General features: G+C 33.0%; 1 protein-coding gene across 2 annotated transcripts; it reads right to left on the reverse strand.

The window, feature by feature from the left end:
- Nucleotides 1-4364: 4364 nt before the first annotated feature.
- On the reverse strand, nucleotides 4365-11936 carry LOC129308562 (magnesium transporter MRS2-I). Of its 2 annotated transcripts, none has more exons than XM_054949757.1 (11): nucleotides 11302-11936; nucleotides 11150-11179; nucleotides 10220-10373; nucleotides 9925-10046; nucleotides 9221-9295; nucleotides 7082-7306; nucleotides 6944-6988; nucleotides 5567-5611; nucleotides 5452-5481; nucleotides 5224-5343; nucleotides 4365-4624 (listed from the first exon to the last, which is right to left on the reverse strand). In XM_054949757.1, exons 1-11 carry the CDS (start codon nucleotides 11548-11550, stop codon nucleotides 4538-4540), a joined length of 1182 nt encoding a protein of 393 aa, XP_054805732.1. In that variant the 5' UTR covers nucleotides 11551-11936; the 3' UTR covers nucleotides 4365-4537. The 2 variants fall into 2 exon arrangements, with proteins under 2 accessions (XP_054805732.1, XP_054805731.1); XM_054949756.1 differs by lacking the exon at nucleotides 4365-4624 and adding an exon at nucleotides 4686-5124 and having other exon boundaries at nucleotides 11302-11927.
- Between the last annotated feature and the right edge of the window lie 8002 nt (nucleotides 11937-19938).

Below are 19938 nucleotides of genomic sequence, written 5' to 3' on the forward strand. Positions count from 1 at the left end.
GTTACAAAGTAGGGTGTAGGGATCTGAAATTTTACTACAGCAATGCCATGCATGTTGTAAGAAAAGAGATAGACAAATGAGTAAAATAAGTATAGTATGTCAGGTAATTTCACCTTATTTACGTATTTATCTCTCTTCTTATAACAAAATGTTGTTATAGCAAAAAATCAAACTTTTATAGAGACGGATCTAAAGGGGGGCAAGCACCCCACTGTATGGAAATTTTGCTAAAATTACTTTAATTTTTTGAGTTAAAAATGTTGAAATTAATTTTGGCCCCCACTATAGTGTAGTTTTGTATTTTGGCCCCCCATTGGCTTGGTTCTGGATCCGTCCCTGATCCCTCACAATGTAAGCATGCCTTATGTTCACATGGAAAGGCCAAGACTGAGTTATAGAGACAAACTAGAAAATTGACCTCTTCTTGAGATTAAGTGAGAATTCAAACTATATTTGTAGGTTGTAAGTGACTTCATCACTTCATGTCACTTCGGAGGTACTATGAGAAAGACAACATTAAATATCTCAACTTTTTACTAACGATCGAGGAGAAGATATAGAAGAATCTCCCATGATTTTCAAAATCTGTGTCATCTTTTACATATAATTTTAACTTCTGTAAATATACAAATTCAAAAACAAAAAGTCTTGTTAATAATTAAGTACATTTGTTCACATGGATGTCTAGACTTGAACAGCCTGGATCATGCATACCTATTATCATATGAAATCTAAGTAATGATATACTGATTGAGAGCACCATCGCAGCAGCAAATTCCCCAGAAAGAACAGGAAAAGAATTGAAATTCTGATAAATATGATATTGAAGTTTAATTTGAAGGTAACGTCATTATTGAAAATGTCATAAAATAAAGAAAATGCATATAAATTTCCTAAAACGTACGCTGCTAATTAATCATAATTCTGTTGCTTAAACTTATGAAATGATCAGCAGATTATTACCTTGAACCGTCACAAGGGGTGGAACTGGATGAGAGAAATGCAGGTTATGAATTGCGTTTTGAAGGGAGATGAGATAGAGACACAAGGTCTCTCACGTAACATTTTAGATGATACTTTTGAATATTTATATGATGTTTATATATACTTCTAATGATAATATACAGAAGTGAAGTTTTTTTCTTCTGAGTGTACGAACATCCCCTGTAAGTCAAACACAGGTTTTTCTAGCGAACCTTAGTTAACTTGAAGCAAATTATATAGTTTTACTTCACCACTAGAAAATGGGATATCTAATGTATGTGTGTATAATTTGGCTGTAGTTACATATGTGTTAAGGTTTAAACGAGGATTTGTTTCATATTAGTGACTTAATTAGCACAGATAATTAGTTCTTATAAGATGATATAATACAAGCATCGAACATAACATGCCACAAGTTGTACGACTTATCTCACGTTTGATATAATTCATATAGAAAAATATATCTAGTTATGAAGAAGTAAAGATATCCTAACCCAGTAACTTGAACTATTTTGGTTCTAGGCTTTCAAGATCAATTACTTTGATGAAGTCAAAGGTTGGAGTGATGTTGTAAGTTTCATGTTCAGGTTACCACATTTTTCATATTCTGGTACTCATTAAGCTGCTTGGTCCAAACATCCAATATGTAATGTATATATCTACTCGAGATTTCTTTCAATTGATTATGATATAATACAAAGGTTACTTATAATTATTGAAAGAATGGATTCAACATTTCAAAGTTTATATTTTCCCCCTTGTGTAAGAAAGAAGAGAAGGATTTATTGTGAAGATACAACATGGTTTATTGAGCAACAACTCTACCAATAGAAAATTGGAGAATATAATAAGAACTCAAGCAAAGGAACGAGGACAACTTCGTTTTCTTAATAGCTAGCTAGACCTCCCCTTTATTGTATGGAATGTGAAAACTTGTAAATAGTGCAACTTATATTCTGTATTTCTTGCCCCCCATACATGATTTGGCCTTTGGTAAAAATTATGTTTTTTTAATTTGTAAAATAGTTTAAAATGGATTTTGGCCCGCATTCTTTATTTTATCTTCAATTTGACCCCCAAACCATTAAACTCCAAATCCACCCCTCGTAATGATATGAATTTTTTTTTTAAAAAAAAATTATCCGATTGTTTGCAAGGAAAATAGATAATTACTTATTCCTAAGAGGATTATAGCAAGGAAGATCACTATCCGTCATCCATGCTCCTAGGTTCTTGGTGAAAGTTTATTTTCACTTCAATGCCCATTAAAATAGACATGCTAAGCAAGAATAAAGGAGTAATTACTATCAAATTCATGTTAAAATAGAATTAATTCTTGAATGAGCAAATAGAAGGAAAGAGTGAGTACCTTGACTAGATCAAATCTTGGCTAAGATTCTTCTCTTATGAATGTCAATTTTGCCTTTCTCTGATTTTCTTTCACAGTTTGATCTACTTGCAATCTTCAATTACACAATTATAAAATTTAGTAATTTTTTTTTTAACAATAGGCACACATAAATTTTTACTTGCATGCATATAAATAATTATGTTTAATCAACTTTCTTATTTTTCCTCATTACCTTTGTTGCCGTTAAGAAAAGATTAAAATTTTATCTTTGATAATGTCATGTATATCATACTGCAAGATCAATCGATTGATCAATATGATAGATACTTTTAAAAAAAATAATATTTTACACTCCTAAATTTCAATCGCGCACTTACATAAAAACCCTAGTAAAAGGATTTTTTTCTCTGTTCCTACGCTAAAATAACGTTGACCTATATTTTAATCTCAAAGAAAATAAGTTAAATAGAACATGATTGAATAAAGAATCAAGTGATAATTAACAACACAAATAAAGAAGAGAGAAATACCTAAAGAATGAGATATAATGTTTGATAGAAATGAGGTTGAGCTATGTTTGTGACTCAAATTGGGGCTGCCCCTAGTTTTTCTAACCCTTGTCTATTGGTAGATTTCGGTTACTCCTCAAGGTCAAGCCATCTTTTCACACAAAACGCAACGTGTTACATCGCATGTAGTGTCGTTTTCGTACATAACGCTTGTTGTTATTACACGTTTTTTGTAATGATAAAAGGCCGTTTTTGGGCCCAAAAAAAAAAGCAAGAGTACCAACCCATATAATATTAGCATTATTATTACTATTTTTGCCAGAGATTATTATTATTTCTTTTAAAAGATAATAACGTTTGCAATTCATATTATATATATATATAAAAGAAAAAATAATGATGCTTTTAAATTTAGTTTAATATAAAACTCTTACTTATAAACTGTGATGAAAGAATTGCTTGTTAATACTTATGATAGGAATGATATTAAAAATAAAAACATAAACTAGAACTTAAGACCTCATTATGTAAATGCTAAAACTCATGACGTATGGCCATGACCATAAAACCTAAAATACAAGGAAAGCCATTATAACATTTAATGTCTCAAGAAAATAATAAAGGAGAAGTATGCAAAAAATCTAAGACTCATTTTTACTTGATTATTGTAAAGAGACACATCCAAACAAGACATCATCGACATCATCATTTTTAACATTAAGAGTGTTTGAATGAGTCAGAGCATGCTTGACGAAACACGCGAAGGAGAGAGTGAAGTACCTAATGAATTAGACTTTTGGACGAACATCAAATGAAGAGGGAAACACCTAATGGGTGATGTCAAGTTATATTGAGCTACAATTATATATATACATGTATATAAATGGTGTTGAGGCATATTCGTGCATTATCAAAAAGATGAGAAACTTCAGATACTTTTAAGGTTTTTTTTTTTTTTGCTTGTATCTTTTTATATTTTTAATTTAATATATATATTTATCTTTTTTTTTTAAAAAAAAGAGACACTTTTAAGGTTAATGTTCTCTTCTCACGCAAAATACAACTTGTTATATGTTAAGCTGCGTATAATTCTCTAATTAAACCTTACACTTAGCATGCTTTAATTAATAAATTTTACGTTTTTAAAATTTAAATTGGAAACTTGATGATAAGAATATAACGAATTGCCAGGCCTATTTTAACTGTATTTTTAATAAATCACTCCAGTTGTCTCACCCATAAAAAAAAAATTTGTTTTATACAGTAGCTTTCGGAGTCAAATTTCTAACCAGTTATTAAGAAAGTAAAGGCTTTAACCCCTTATATCAACTTGACTTGCTAAAGTGTCACACTTTAATTCATGAAACATCAGTTCTCTAAATTTAATCTTTTTTTCAAAAAAATAACACTGTTTAATTCGATTTTAACTCTTTTCAATCAAAATGACATTTCCACCAAACAAAACCGAAAGAGCAAATCACGTACGAGAACTTGTCATCAATTTGAATGCAGCTCCTGAATTGATTTACCGTGGGCCATATATATATATATATGTGTGCCATACATATGCTCCCTTTTTTTAACGTACTAATCACAAATATAAGCAACCATAGCAACAACCATCCCAAATCCCAACAACAAATGACATGCTCTAAAATCTTACAAATTAAGGCATTTAAAAGAAAGCTTCAAGTTATTTGACAAGAAAACGTAAAAGTCCCCAGCCCTTGAACCCCAATTCTGTAGAAGCAATATTAATCCCATTTCTCCTACTCCAATCCTTCATAGAAAAGTATAATTGTTCATGTGAGAATCCTTCAAGATAGGAAAGCAATGGCATATTTCACTCGTTAATGGACCCATTTTTTATGCTTAATTAAAATAGTGTATATTCAAAGTATACAATGCAATGACTATCAACAATTCAACTCAACCTGAATTCATAACTTGGACTCCGAATTCAAGCCTTGTTAGTGCCAGGACAAAAAAAAAGTTGTCTATATCAATTTATGAACCCATATTCCTAGGGAGGTTGGATAGCTCTCACTGGATCCTTCAACATTTATTATACTCGAGAACAAAATCTTGAATCACCTCCAATAAAAAAAGAAAATCTCTCACCAATGATCACCACACAGTATGTAGGTGTTCTTGATTTATACCCAACACATTTCCCGTATATTGATCAATGTTTCACGATCCTACTAACCCCTTTTTACGAGCATAGGCAATTATACAGACAAACATAATTGCACAGAATAAGCCCGTAACAATAACTACCTGCCAATGTAGAAGATAATCGTTATGCTAAATGTCACTGAAAAAAAAAATTACAGCCAAACACACACGTGTCTGTGCAAGAAGCAATAGTCTGCATACCCATTTGAACATGTAACCATGTTGGTGATTCCACGTGTATGGGATATTCATGCCAAATATTGCAGCCACCAAAGAATAGACAGACAGACAGACAGTTCCTGAACTCAGAAACAGTTCTAACTGCAGTGATAACAAGATTAAATCCAAAGGATAAGCCACTCAGAACAAAAGCGTTAAATCACAGAATAATGACAAATGACAAGCACAATGCAGGAACTTGAAGAGCACCTGGATTAGCTGATTTCGATGGTTGTCAAGCTGCAAAATGGGAAAGTTTGGCTCATATAAGTGTCACTCATACAATGACAATAAAAAAAGTATAAATAACATGGTACTGAGTAACCTGAATATTGATATAATCTTCTGTATCGTCAATGTACTCCCGGAGCTGCAAATGAAAATGAATAAAAAGGGGGGAAATAAGAAAAATATGTCAGTTTACAGATTAAAACCTGACGTCTTGTAATTAACAGATCTATAAAATCAAATCAATGGTAATTGTTATTGGAGGTAAAGCAGACATAAGGTAAGTTAAACTTGTTAGCCCAAATAAATCCAGAATACGAGACTCCTATAGGGGTTAAATCAGACATCAAGAGTGTCTAACAGTGAATCAGCATAATAGTGAAGGACATTCAGAGTCCGACGAAGTTCATGCTTCTCTAAACAAGCACAACGATGCTTAGTCACAAAATGTTGCAGTGATGGATCACTATCATTTGCACAGATTAGTAATACAAGAGAGTTTTCGCAAAGCAGTTTTGCTCACTCTTATGTTTGATCGCAAAGATCACCCCTTAAGCAGCACAGGGAACATCACAAGTCGGCTCAAGATCAGCATGAATTGTGATATAACCCAGAAATTCTTCCGCACGAAGATTCTTATGTTTGATATCAAAGATCACTTACACAATATATTCATTAATTTCCGGTCTTTTCATCTCAAGCCATGTGGATTTCCAAAATTAATGAAACAAAAGATCAATTTCTTCAAAGACAAGGAAAAAAGCTACAGGCTTCCTAGCATCACAATAAAAAGTAAAAATACTAACAAAAGAACAACACATCAAGGAATGAAAGAAACTAAACCATTAGAAAAAATTAAAAAAACAAAAAACAAAAGCTGACATGGGGAATAGAAATAGAAAACCAAAATCTCTAACCAACGCATACAATACACTGGCACGCTACAACTTAAAGTACCATAATCTGATGTGTCTTTCCTGACAAAATATAGGTGCTTTTTCTTCAATTTTGTAATTTGTTGCTGTAAACTTAGCACACCCGTTAAAAAGCCCCAACCTTTATGCAATAAAGATACAAGAAGAATCAATTCTTAACACTAAAGAAAATAGAAATAAGAGGGCAAAACATAATTCATATCAAATTGAATCTGTGATCACTCAACCAAATAAACTTTGACGGAATCGCTAATCTAACAATTTAGACATACATAAACTGAGGACATCCTCATAAGTTACAGCTACAGTGGGAGAACTGTCATTATCCCAGAAAAAAGAAACTTTCAAACAAAATTTTGAGTAGAAAGGTAAAAGGTTCAGTTTAAACAGTAATAAAAGAAGCAGAGGCATATCTAATCCATCCTCTACCAGAACAATTTCCCAATAATACAGAGATTGACACATAGACAAATTATCGGTTTTAAGTTGGTCAAACCTTAAGATGCTTAGTAGTCTAAAACCAAACTCCAGTCACTTACCGTGGATAATTTGTTCAATGTTCCATCAATTTGCATGAAGTATGCCTGCAAAATAAATTAACATTCAACACATTTTTATATATATAAATGGAAGTTTTCTTCCTGTTTCTTTATTCTGAAAGTAAATTATCTTGTCACCTCCAGCAACATTTCAAGTTCCTCCACATTATTTTCATCACCACGCATTGTTGCCACACTTGCCCTACTCACTCTGGATATCTTAGATCCAATGGTGGGGGAGGCAGGAAACCAATTGGCAACACCTGATCCACTAACTGGGGAAGATGAGCCTAGCTTTCTTGACAAGTATAGGTCAGCCATGTCATCATCGTCATCCAGTAATTGTTCAAGTTCATCTCTAACCTGCATTAACAAGAACATGTAAGAGGAATATCGTATTCCATTTAAAACTAATCTAGGGAGTACATACTACCACATAGCTTTATTAAGCCCACTGTCCACATTGAGAGACAACGTTGTTAGGGACAATGAAGAGTAGAACTCAAATAAAAAAGACATGATAAAGATATTCTGTATGTTGGGCAGAAAGGATGAGAATCATTGCAGAGAAAGAGGTATCAGCACCACAACACTCAGGAAACTATACTAAGTACATTGAGACTTCAGATTTGTTTTCCTGATGTAATTTTTATAGTTCACGAGAAGAAAAATTTTCTATTCCACCCAACAAAAAAAGTGCATACATAAGAACACAATAGAAACATCTAAGTTAATGATTATACTAGAACCACACATTTTAGAATTAAAAAATAAAAGAAAAAATTTCAAATATTAGAATCAACTGAACAATAAATATTTAAAACATTAGCCTTAATCCTTTAACATTTCTAATTTGTAACATTATTCTAAATAATTGATAGGCTTCAACAGGAACAAAGGAAGTGAATTAACTTTCTGTTTCATACATCTTCTAATTTGTAACATTATTCTAAATAATTGATAGGCTTCAACAGGAACCAAGGAAGTGAATTAACTTTCTGTTTCATACATCTTCCCTTCTCTATTCCTTACCTTAAGAAAAAGGGCTGGCAGAAAAAAAGACTAGAAGTCATACTAAAAGAGGAAGTAAAATTATTATAGAATATATATATATATATAAAATCCCTCCAAAACCTTTAATATCTGACAAAAAAACACAACTTTGACACAAGACGAGTTGGTCAAAACTGGCTTTGAAAACAAACATCCCAAAATTGAAAAATCTAGAAAACTGAGATGAAGAGCATTAAAATCCATCTGCTGCTTTGATCAAACAGCATTATGCAAATCATGTTGCAGTTCTGTGCAAACTTTTTCCCTCCTCAACATTTAGAGTGCAGAAGTCATCAGCACCACTATGGTGCTCTTCATCCACCTTCGTCTCACCATCATCATCACCATCATGCACCTCCTTGTGCATTTCGCACTTGTTCTCCTCCAAGAAAAAACCACGTCCATGCCCATCAAGGTGGTGGTGGTATAAGTGCTTCAATCTGTTTGAAAACAGATGAGCCCCTCCAAATGATAACTTTTCACTGCCAGAAACATGGCCATGGTGGTCAAAGGAACTGTGGTGGCCTCCCTAACCATGCCAGTGTTCTGACACATCATAAGAACCAACACAAGAACCATTGTCATGTGAATTCCTTAGAATCAACACACACACACACAACCACACTACACTTACTTCATTTGCAGATAACAGCTACGCATATCCATACATGAAATCAAACAGCTCAAAACTGTGGGTTAAGAGATTTCACAGGGAAAACATGAAAACATCTTTCTCTCCATATATATATATATATATAGGACACACACACACACACACACACACATGAAGTCCTTTGTTGAACCAGCCTATGTTGTCGGATGAAGGTAGTCTTCTTTACTTTCAATGTTGAGTTGAGAAGAGAGAAGGGTCAGCCAACTGAGCTACAATGTTGCTTGTGGAATGCTTTTTGATCAAAGCAACCAATAGATTTTAATGAAGCGGAGGTGTAGAGGACACAACCTAAGTGGAGACAGTCCCAATGCATATGAAGGCATGACTGTTATTTTCTCATACACTCATTCACCATCATGCAAGTATAAAGCACCCCTCCCCAATATCTGTTAAAACTCCAAAGCATCAATGCCATCAGTAGGCAGAAGGTGCTGAATATCATCATCATCATCATGAACAACAATAACATGAATTATATGACGCCATTGTGCTGAATATCATCAGATACAGAATTTTCAGCAGCACAGCAAAATACAGGGTTTGAGACATACCTTTTGAACCCTAGCAGTCAGTCTAGTCATTGCACTTTTTAGTTTACGAACCCTGTCCAAATTACGACTACTAATCTGCAGATTACGACAGTTTAAAAAGGTCAGAAGATAGAACAAAAACTAAAAATTACACAAAGGAATATGAAACAGATTCCTTCAGAGATCTAATCATTGAATTATATCATACACCCCACAACCAACAAGAAATCTTGAAGCAATCTATCATGAAAATAATAACACAATAAAAAAAGTGGAGATGTTCAAACGAGTTTTAAAGAAAAATCTCATCAATCACTTCCAACAAAGGACACGGGTACTTGGACACTGCTCGTTAAATCTTTGAGAGAAAGGGGATTTCAAATAACCAGGGAAAAGATGACAAAGCTGATTATAAACCAGAAGATTTAAGGAAACTTTTTGCATCTTCACTTTAAATAAAATTTACTTGGAATGGAAAATTACATCATTAAGCTTTCAAAATAATATATCAATGTGTTCCTCAGACTTACTTCAGAGAGAAGTACTCACCAGACATCCTATACAAGCAGAATGAAAATATGACACATAGGATAATATCATTAGTAATTCTCACATAATTAAATTATGAAAATCGTTGATCATATATTGAAAGGCGAAGGAAGAAAATGGAACTTCACACAAGATTAAGGGCCAGATGTATGTTTTGGCATCAAATATATGTTTACCTTGGAGGTAAGTTCATCCAATGCAGGATAAGCAGCCATCTCCAATTCTGTTGTACGTGCTGCAAGGAAACTACAAATGGCCTCTAAAGCCACCTCCAGGGCACGGAATTCAAAGGGTGACTCTACATTGTATAATCTAGATCATTCAGATACCAAAGTAAAAGCAATGACTGAGGAAAATATCTCATATAGAAAATAATAAGGGAATAAATACTATGTAACAAAGAAGACAAACTTCAAAGATTGAAACAGTCAAGATGCAAGCTATCACTCATGGCTCATTAAAAAAGCATACCATCTTCCTCAGCTGCTTCAATGTCAAACTGTCCAGCAGAATACTCCTTACGTTCTCCTCTTTGGACATTATTGGAACTTGCATCAGGCAATCGTCTTTGAAGTTCCTCAACAACAGGGACCACATTTTCATCTGTTGGATCTCTCAGCAAAACCTACCCAGCAGTTTAGTTACATTTACAATTTCAATTTCTCGAAACAGCTTTATGCTCTAAAAACGCAAAAAGTACAATACACTAGTAAATAGATGAACCAGGCCAGAGAAGATAGTTAATAAACTTCCTGAGGTTGAATTATACTCGTTTTATCAGTATCCATTTTTGTGGCTATTAAGCATAATTCAAGTCAGCAAGTCCATGCAAGTATTTTAACTTATAATACTTTAGCCTGAGGTTCCATAATATCAAGGCTTTACATTCATGCGTAAAAAAAGCTAAAACGTAGTTCTTTGTTTTCATAATCATTTACATCAACGAACTTGATAGAAGATACACACACAATTCAACAAATCGTAAACATTTTATCTTTTGTTTCCACTCATTCACGCACCAGCCTCCCATCAAATGCATTAGTAAAATGCTCCAAAAATGCCATGCAGACTAGCCCTTATTGATGAATCAGTGGAAGTTCCTCCCGAAGTAGCTACTAAGTCATGGCTTATACCAGAAATTCCTTATACAAATTATTTGATGGCTAGTCCATATCCGTTTCTGAAAGAAACAGGTGTTGAAGTTGAGGCCTATCAAAGAACATTAGGTGCACATAAAGACTAAAGATTACTTCAATAAAGGAATAGGATTTATAAAGTGCTTCTTTTCCAATTTCCAGATTTATTTAATTTGCCAAAGTTATTTATTATCTTATTTTTTCATCAGTCATAACAGAAAAAGGGTCAATAAGAAGATCGTCAAAACAAAGAAAATTGACTAACCTCTTCAGCAGTAATAATTGCTTTGACATGCTGAAATCCCAAAATCACAACAAATAAAGAATAATTAAATCATGACCGGAACTTAATCCCGAAAACAGAACAACTAAAGTGAGAGAGAAAACAGAGTGGAATATCGAAACTGATGAAGGTACCTCCAAGTTAAGAACAATAGCTTTTTCTCGACCCAGTATCGTAGACGGGTAGGAGAGTAGAGGATCGAGAATCCGAAGATCACGAGCATGAATCTGAACTCGATGCATGATGGCATACTTGTCGACGTCGAGAATGGAGCCCTGACCTGTGGAATCGAAAAGAATCCAACTCCTTGATGACTGCGTTTTCTTCTTCACAGCCACCAGAGCCTGCGGGTCGGCCGGCACAACGCTCCCGTCCCGAGCCATGTCTGACCATTCCTAGCCTCAAATCACATCCCCGAATTTAAGGACAACAATAAACACAGACAAAATTACTTATAGCCCTTCACGCATTTTCACAAACAGTTAATGCGTATCGGCATTCGATTACGTAAAATCGTATTAAAGTGTCAGAAGACAACACCCGGGAATCAGATTCCTATAAAATGCGGGGGAAAAGACACCCTTTTTCTTCTTTTTTACAATTCGGGAATTAAAACAAACGGTTATGACTTCAATTGAATTTGTTTGATTGCCAGAAATTCGAAAGAGTTGAGGAGTGGGTTTGGCTTCTGGTGCGGGGCGTCATACTTGACCGGTTGACCCTCAGAGAGAAACGATGGCGGCACGTGATGAAGGTTGACAGGGAAGAAGGCTTAATATCCGGGGTAACTACGGGTAGTCGGGTAGGGTATGAAGCGGTGTAGGGAATTACAGCTAGGCCTTCGAGGTCAACGAATGAAAATTGTGACACGCATTTGGGAACTAGGGACAAATAGGAAATAAAGAAATATGTCGATCGCGTTCTAACACCAGGGACGACGGGTCCTTTGTTGGTACTTGCTACTGGGTACCACTGTACTTGGTGGAGGTTTATTCCTCCTACGCAAATCCTCTTTTAACCCTGAAAAAAAAAGTTATAAGGTATCTCCTCTTTGGGCCAGAGGTTAGAAGCATCTAACTCCCACAAAATTTTGATTTTGCTCAACGTTATTTTTTTTATTAAAAATCTTATTAAATCTCATACTCCATTTTTAAAACTCTTGTTTGATCTAAAATGTCGGATAATGATATATTTTACCAATTTTGTTCCCATCATACCTTCCATTATTCATATATGTTTGAATTTAGCATTATTTATTGGCTTATTTTAAGGAAAAAATGTCATTTTTGCCCTGAAAATTTTCACGTAGGGTAGTGTGTTAAATTTAATTTTAGATTATTTTTATTGCTAAACTACTAAAATTTGACACCTCATTGTCATGCCATTCACGCACTACTTGATAATCATTTTTGCTTAGGTGGGATGATTTTATTGCTTTTTTTTTTTTCAGTCACCTAGCATTCAACAGGACATGTATAGTTAGGTTCTTTCAAAAGTTTAAAAGGGAAAAATAACCCAAAAAATAAAGTCAGGACACTAGTTGTCCCTAAGCGAATATTTTGAAAGCAAAACTGATCCTATTAGATTTTAATTAGGCATCTACTTGGATGCTGCGCGGCCTGAAAAAATGTCAACAAAATGCTTCTAACTGGGTAGATAATGATAAACAAATCGCCCATGAATGACAGGATAACAAAGCAATGAATTTTAAGAGTTCAAGGAAAAAATAACCTAAAATTGAGTTCATAATGCCCACATACTTTATGCAAAAAATTTCAGGACAAAAAATGAATTTTGACCTAATTTTTAATCCTAGCGAGGGGACATAGCTTCCATAAGTCAAAGAAGGCAAGATCTAAAAAAATCTTTCTTGTAACAAATCATTGATACAACTAGGCCTCGTTTGGTATGATAAAAGAGATTTTGATAGAATCAAAATTTAAATTGAAATTGACATCGAAATAAAATTGAGTTTTAAAAATATGTTTGGTATGATGATAGAATCTTGATATAATTTTAATAAACATTTGTACTTAATATAAGAAAAGATCAAAATACCTTTTCCTCAAAATTAAATATCTCCTTTGTCCCTTGCCTTTTTCCCTATCCTTCAACGCCAAAATATGGACCCATGAAAAAATAGATCACCATAAAGATGAAAAACAAATCAACAAAAAACCATATATATTCAAGATAAACCCACGCGCAAATCGAACAAAATTTATTTATCCCTTTGTTGGTTATAATGGTGGTTGGCCTCTACACTTACTCTACAATTTGCTCCCAAGATGATGGCTACCTATATTCTTAGTGTTCTCGGCATTGTCAGCATCCTCCTTCTTGATTAGGATTGTTTCAATCGTGATTTCTCTAGCTAGCCCTACCCTGTCACCGCCCAGCCCCACAAAAGAGTTGCTCTTCTTCCCCATGCTTCTCATTTTCTGCAAAAGAGTTGCTCCTATTTTGTTTCTTATCTCTCCTCAAAATTGAAGAGGAAGTTTCGGTCTAAAAAAAAATTGTAGAGGAAGAAGATGGAGAATATCTACATAAAAAGATAGATCTATGATGGTTGTGGATTGTGGAAGTACAATGCTGCAAGCTTTTAAGGTACAAATGTGACAATTTCATTAAGGGCAAAAGGGGCTAAAGAGCCAATTCCATATGAATTGATCTGATTCCATTGACTTTAGGAAAGAATCGGATTCTGGTTTTTTGATTGAATTGGGATTCTTAAGAATCAAAATTCATGGCTACCAAACATGCTCTAATCAAGAATCCTTTTTCATTTTTGATTCCACATGAAGAATTCTAAAGTACCAAATAAGGCCCTGTATCTAAAGAATAAAATTGATAGTTAAGGCTCAATGGGACTTATTTTTTAAAATAAAAAAATAGTTTAGGTGAGATTGGTCAAGAGTTCATTAGAAATATGGTATACCTTCAAACTTAAAGAATACTTATAGAGATATTTACATATTATTCACAAATAAGATCTTCACATCAACAATAAAATTTGAATTATGGCCAGTATTTTGTGCCAAGCTAGACAGGTTAGTCTAAATAAACTTGAAAAAATTTAGGGTAGAACTTAATTAGAAAAAATTTATTTTTTAAGGATAAAAAATATCCAAGCCAAGCCTTATTAAGTTTAGACCTTGCCCGAATACTTGAAAATTTTACTTTTAAAAAAAATATAAATTTAAACCAATGACTTTTATGGGCCAAATTTTTACATGCATAAACTTTTGTTGGCTTACTAATATATTATTAGTAATATTCCCTCCATCCTAATTTATAAGATACTTTTATCTAAAATCACATGTACTAATAAACCTCATTAAATACATTTTACAACCTTATTTATTTAACACAAATATATAAAATTCCAAAAATGTCATCCATTTTAATACTCTACTTATGAAAGAATATCAAAGGGAGAGAATAATGGGAAAGATAATATTAAAAAAGCATCACTAATAAAATGTTTTATATTTTAGGAGGTTGAATCTTTTTAAAAGTATCTTATAAACTAAGATGCAAAGAGTACTAATTATTGATTGATAGTATTTTTTTTAAAATATCCAATTGACAGGTGAAAAGCAACTACACCAACTGGAATTGATAAGTTGATTATTAGATTAAGAGTCCTTTTCCCCTTTAACTTTACTCGAATGGTTATTGGACACCTTAAACTCAACTATAAATTAATTCTACCATCTAAAGTTAAAGATTTCCTCCATCATCACTGTGATATTAACTTATAGTTACTTCATTGTTAGTGGGCCCGTATTGCATTTTTTAAATTTTTTATTATAAAATATAATTAAGGATTATTTTTTATTATAAAATATGGTTTCTTAGCTTTCTCTAACTTTCATTAACCTCATTGAACTCTTAAATAACCATTAAGGGAGCCATATTGCTTCAATTACCATATTTATGGTGGAATTTTTGAGTATTTAATGTCCCTTAACCACTAACAATTACAATGCCATAAATTCTAGGTTTCATTAACTTAATTAACTTACATTAACTCTATTTAAGTTAATAGTTTTAAACTCATAGCCTCTATGGATCCAAAATCATCACACTCAACTAAACCCTAACTCCCAACTAAAGAAAATGGAAGAGAAAGGTAGATTTAAACCTAAAAAACTTATCTCTAATGTTTAGAAGCTTCAAAATACTTTAAATACTTCTAAACTCTAAGCCCTAACGGAGCTCCTTCCGTTTTTTTCGTTTTCTCTATTGTTTTTATCATATTCTACATCAAGTTTTACGTTCTTATTTCTATAAAAAAGTGATCATGCACCATAGTGGACATATCATGTGCCGTAGCGTATGGCACAGAGAAGTCCGTCTTGGCTATTTCACTCACGTGTGTTGCAGAGGATGAACCACAAGTCGCGGTGCATGTCATATCCTCCTTTAGATTTTCTCCGTCCTTAATACCTGGGTGACTCGACTTTACTTCAAACCCGCGTTTAAAACTAAAATTACAACCAAACATCCCCATTAGACCTCTCGGCCACACACCTCACTAATAAACTTAATTATTCTAATCAAGCTTAATTAATCAAACTTAAATTTTGAGAATGTTACAATGAGAAAATTTATGATTGATGATGAATTATATAAAGCTTTATACAATTGAGACTTTCCCTTCTATTTTTGTTGTTAAGGGGCTGAGCATTAAAAATTTCATAGATGTGCTATATGTATGTATTAGTGTATTACACACGTGTCCCCTAGTTTATTAAGTATGGTTTGAGGTTAAGTTTAGGCTTTTGATGCTTGTAATGAAAATTTGGCATCTAAGTTATGTTTTGATTGAAAAAGTAGTGAATTTGAAAATGGGTGTCCAACTTTTGATTGAAAAATTATTTAAATGTGAAAAAGTGCCATTAGCTAGAGACTTGGGGTAAGTTAAAAGGTTTCTTTAGACACTTAGATCACCTCAATCGAACGTCGAATGAAGAATTAGGGTGCATTGAAAGTTCGCCCCTATTACTATCAAATGACAACAACAATGCTGTTAAACCTGTGCAATGCATTGTAGTGTATGGCATAGAGAGGGTTGTGCTATGGCACATAGGAGAAATTCTACTATGCACCTTTGCTTCTTGTACTAAATTTTTTTTAAACTTTCATGCAAGTGTTTTGTTACAAATTGGTATCCTATGTTTCCATAAATATATTTCACTTTAATTTTGATTTATGAAAGTACATCATAGGATTTTAAAAGGTTTGAGAACTTAGGATCCCCTTTGTGTAATTTTACGAACTTGATAATCCTGAAACTTGTTATTTTGATTACCTTGAAATTTGAACTTATGTGTAGACTAGTAAGGGTGATCTTATAGAAAGTGGAAAAGGGAGAAGAAGGAGGAGGGAAAGGGAGAGTGAGAGGGCTATGAGGTCTTTGAAAAATTAGGAATAGGGAGAAGGGATCCAATAAGCATCTTCTGGAGAGAGAAGGGAATGGAAGAGAGAGCAAGTGAGGAAGAAGGAAGTTGGTGCTACTACAGACATAGTGCTCACTAACGTCCTCAACATAGTGCCATACTTGTCATCCTTAGAACTTTCTTGCTCTAGTTCTAAAGCAAGCACCTTAGGTGGAGGGGAGAGAGAAGAGATAAAATGTGAGGGAGGAGGTAAAGGTGAGAAAGGAGAAGGCTAATGAGGTTAGGTTGACTCTGGCAGTAGTGATGATTTTAGGTTCATGACAGACCTTATTAGGATCCATTTAATATTCGGGGCCTTCATGTTTAGTTAACCATTCCAAAAGGCGGTAATTTGTGAATGGATTGATAGAGAGGATTGAGGACTTTATTTCTAGCTTGCTTCTTTCATTTTACTTTACTTGAAGTAGGTTGAAGACTAACATGGAGAAAATTAAAGGTGTTAAAGCATAGAGCTTCTAGTCCTGCTGATATTAATGGCATGCATTGACAAGATAGTGGCCACATTTATAGTGGTGTTATTGTGTAGGATGTTGGTGAGAGAGTCCCTGACTTTAGGTGTGCTCACCAAAGGACATGCTCTCTCCTCCTTCGACCATACCTCCTTGAGCTCCTCTCTTTCTCCTCCTTCTCCTTCATCTATCACCCTCACAAACATGCCTCGTTGGCACTCTCATAGCAGTCTCGTTTCCTCTGCCTATGGCCACCACCGACCTTACCCCTTTGAACGTTGCAAAGTTGGAATAGAGGAGAGAGAGGGAAAGGAGGACAGGGAAGAAAGGGGAGAGAACAGAGGTGGGACCCATATTTTATAATAAAAATATTTAAAAACACAAATAATGGGACCCACATAATGAAATTTAAGTGTGTTAACAATAGGAATATTGATACATGGAATCTTAGCAATTTGGGGATAAAAATGATTCTTATTTGATTTTAGGGTGCCCACAGACCCTTTGGGATAAAGTTGAGAGGCAAGATGACTCTTAACCTAATATTTTGTAATAAAAAATATTAAAAAAATACAATGTGGTATTCATTAACTAAGAAGTAACAACAAGTTAACGTCAAGATGATAAAGGACTAGGCAATCTTTAACGGTGAGGGACGAAATTAATCCATAATTAGGTTTAAAGGGCCCAATGACCTTTTGGAGAAAGTTGAGATGTAAAAATGAATATTAACCCTTGATTATTTGAAATATTGTATCATAACCTCTGTTACTTGTAATTTGTAAATTAATTTATATCAAGCAGTTTACAACCATGCTGTTTTCTTTCTTTTCTTTCTTTTCCCCATAGTTTGAACGAATTTGGATTAATATAATTATGATAGAAGAAACGACAACAAAAGCAACTCATACGAATTTAGATTAATATAATGATAGAAGAAACGACAACAAAGTAAGTCATGCTGCTGTTGATACCTTCATTTATGAATATTAACATGATCAACTCTGTCATTATCTCCGACTTGCCGAAGTGGCATTTATGTCAAAACTCAGAATTAATGTGTGTGTGTGTGTGTGTTTTTTTTTTTTTTTGTTAACAAAATTAGTATATTCTCTTGTATTCTTATTATAACAAGTCATTTAATAATTTACAACCACCTTAAAATTAAGGAACAGCAATAAATTCATTGAATCTGTCTTAAATTTAAAAAATATTCTAATTTTACTCTTTTTAAAAATATATATTTAAAAAAACAAATATGCTATATACTCTCTCAAGGATTTTTCATTTGTTGATATCCTACCTATATAAGGAATATCTTTCTTTATTTCAAAAAGAAACTCTTCCATTACCTTCATTATAAACATCACTCTAAATAAGCTATAATAGGATGTTTATAAAATAACAAGTCAGATGTCTTTTGTAACCTTTACTACCACTCATGAGATAATTCTTTATTTAATTCCCCCTTCCCTTAGCCCTTGTTCAACTTTATGTATTATATGTAACTTTTTTTAATTAATTGTTCTTTTTATGAAAAAAGATATAGAAACACAATATTCGATGAGTATTAGAATAAAATTTTCTTTTAATGATTTGCAATTGGGGTAAAATTGAATAATATTAATCAATAACTCTCTATACGATTTATTACTATATTAATAATTTAATAATTGAAAAAGTCTTCTAAAAGAAGTGAGAATGAAAATGGGATGTCAAATAAAAGGAAAAAACTCATAGAAATTTCTTGTAAATATGAAAGGCACCTATTAGTAAATGGAAATTTCATCTAATTACTATTACATGTTGATTAGTAAATGGAAATTTCATTCAAATACTGCGCATATTGATTAGTAAATGAAACCTATTAGTGATTAAATTTCTTATTTAAGACTAATGTATGATTTTCCCATGGCAAAAAGAAAAATCTGCAGCTTGAAAAAGATATAAATTAAAATAAGTCTAGGTAGAGTTGGAACTAGATGTGTATACAGAATAAGCTTGGAGAACCCTAGATTTATAAGGATAAAAAAATAAAGAAAGAAACAAGAATTTATTGGTATCAATCTCTACGGCTCTTCCACCATCAAGAAATTGATGGAAATATTTCAAAATTGCCATCTTTGGATCACATGCGTGTGTAGACTGGGCAGAAGGTCGGCATATAACCAGTGCAGGAAAGTGATTATTGTTAAAATAAAAACATAAACTTTTTTTAATGATGACTTGTTATTGATTCTTAATTACCTGCGAGAATAACATTCTTTATAAGTCTTTGGATGCAATCATTCTCCCAAAAAGTTTCAAGTGAGTACAGGTTCATGAAATCATGTCTTTGAATTTAAAGAGTGCCTTGCTAAAGTTCTCAATAATTTACTTGCCTTGCCTTTCATATATTCTCTCGCTGCATTGTGGAGGCACAGTATATATTGATTGTGCTATAGAGTTTTATATTATTTATATATTTCCATTGATGATTTGTAATAAATTATACAATTAATAATTTTTTTTATACATAGACGATGATATCTTATTAGTAACAATTTTATTCAAGAAAAAACGGAAACTAAATATGAATACCCTTTCCAACTAAATTAAAGTTTGAACCTTAATTTGATTCATATTGTTTAAGTTCATATGAATGTCAAAAATATTTTCATGAGAACTACTTCAAAATCTAGGCCAAATAATGCTCGAATTGGATTGTCATAATCAACGGGCTTTAGTTATCATAATACTAATAATAATAATAATAATAATTTATGACCACTTGGGAATGAGGTTTCCAATTTGATAGTTACCCCAATTGGATCAAACAACTAATACTCAGATTAAAAAACGATAAATTATTAACAGT

Source organism: Prosopis cineraria, unplaced genomic scaffold (assembly GCF_029017545.1).
Source record: "Prosopis cineraria cultivar Desert tree isolate PC_DT_omini unplaced genomic scaffold, ASM2901754v1 PC4, whole genome shotgun sequence".
Classification (NCBI taxonomy): domain Eukaryota; kingdom Viridiplantae; phylum Streptophyta; class Magnoliopsida; order Fabales; family Fabaceae; genus Prosopis; species Prosopis cineraria.

Excerpts from the sequence above, each read along its gene's own strand:
- LOC129308562 (XM_054949757.1), bottom strand. The coding sequence starts at position 11,550 with ATGGCTCGGGACGGGAGCGTTGTGCCGGCCGACCCGCAGGCTCTGGTG. Across the intron at positions 9,296-9,924 it reads TGGATGAACTTACCTCCAAG|ATTAGTAGTCGTAATTTGGA; the intron begins GTAAACATATAT and ends CGTAATCTGCAG. Across the intron at positions 5,344-5,451 it reads ATCGAAATCAGCTAATCCAG|TTAGAACTGTTTCTGAGTTC; the intron begins GTGCTCTTCAAG and ends TTATCACTGCAG.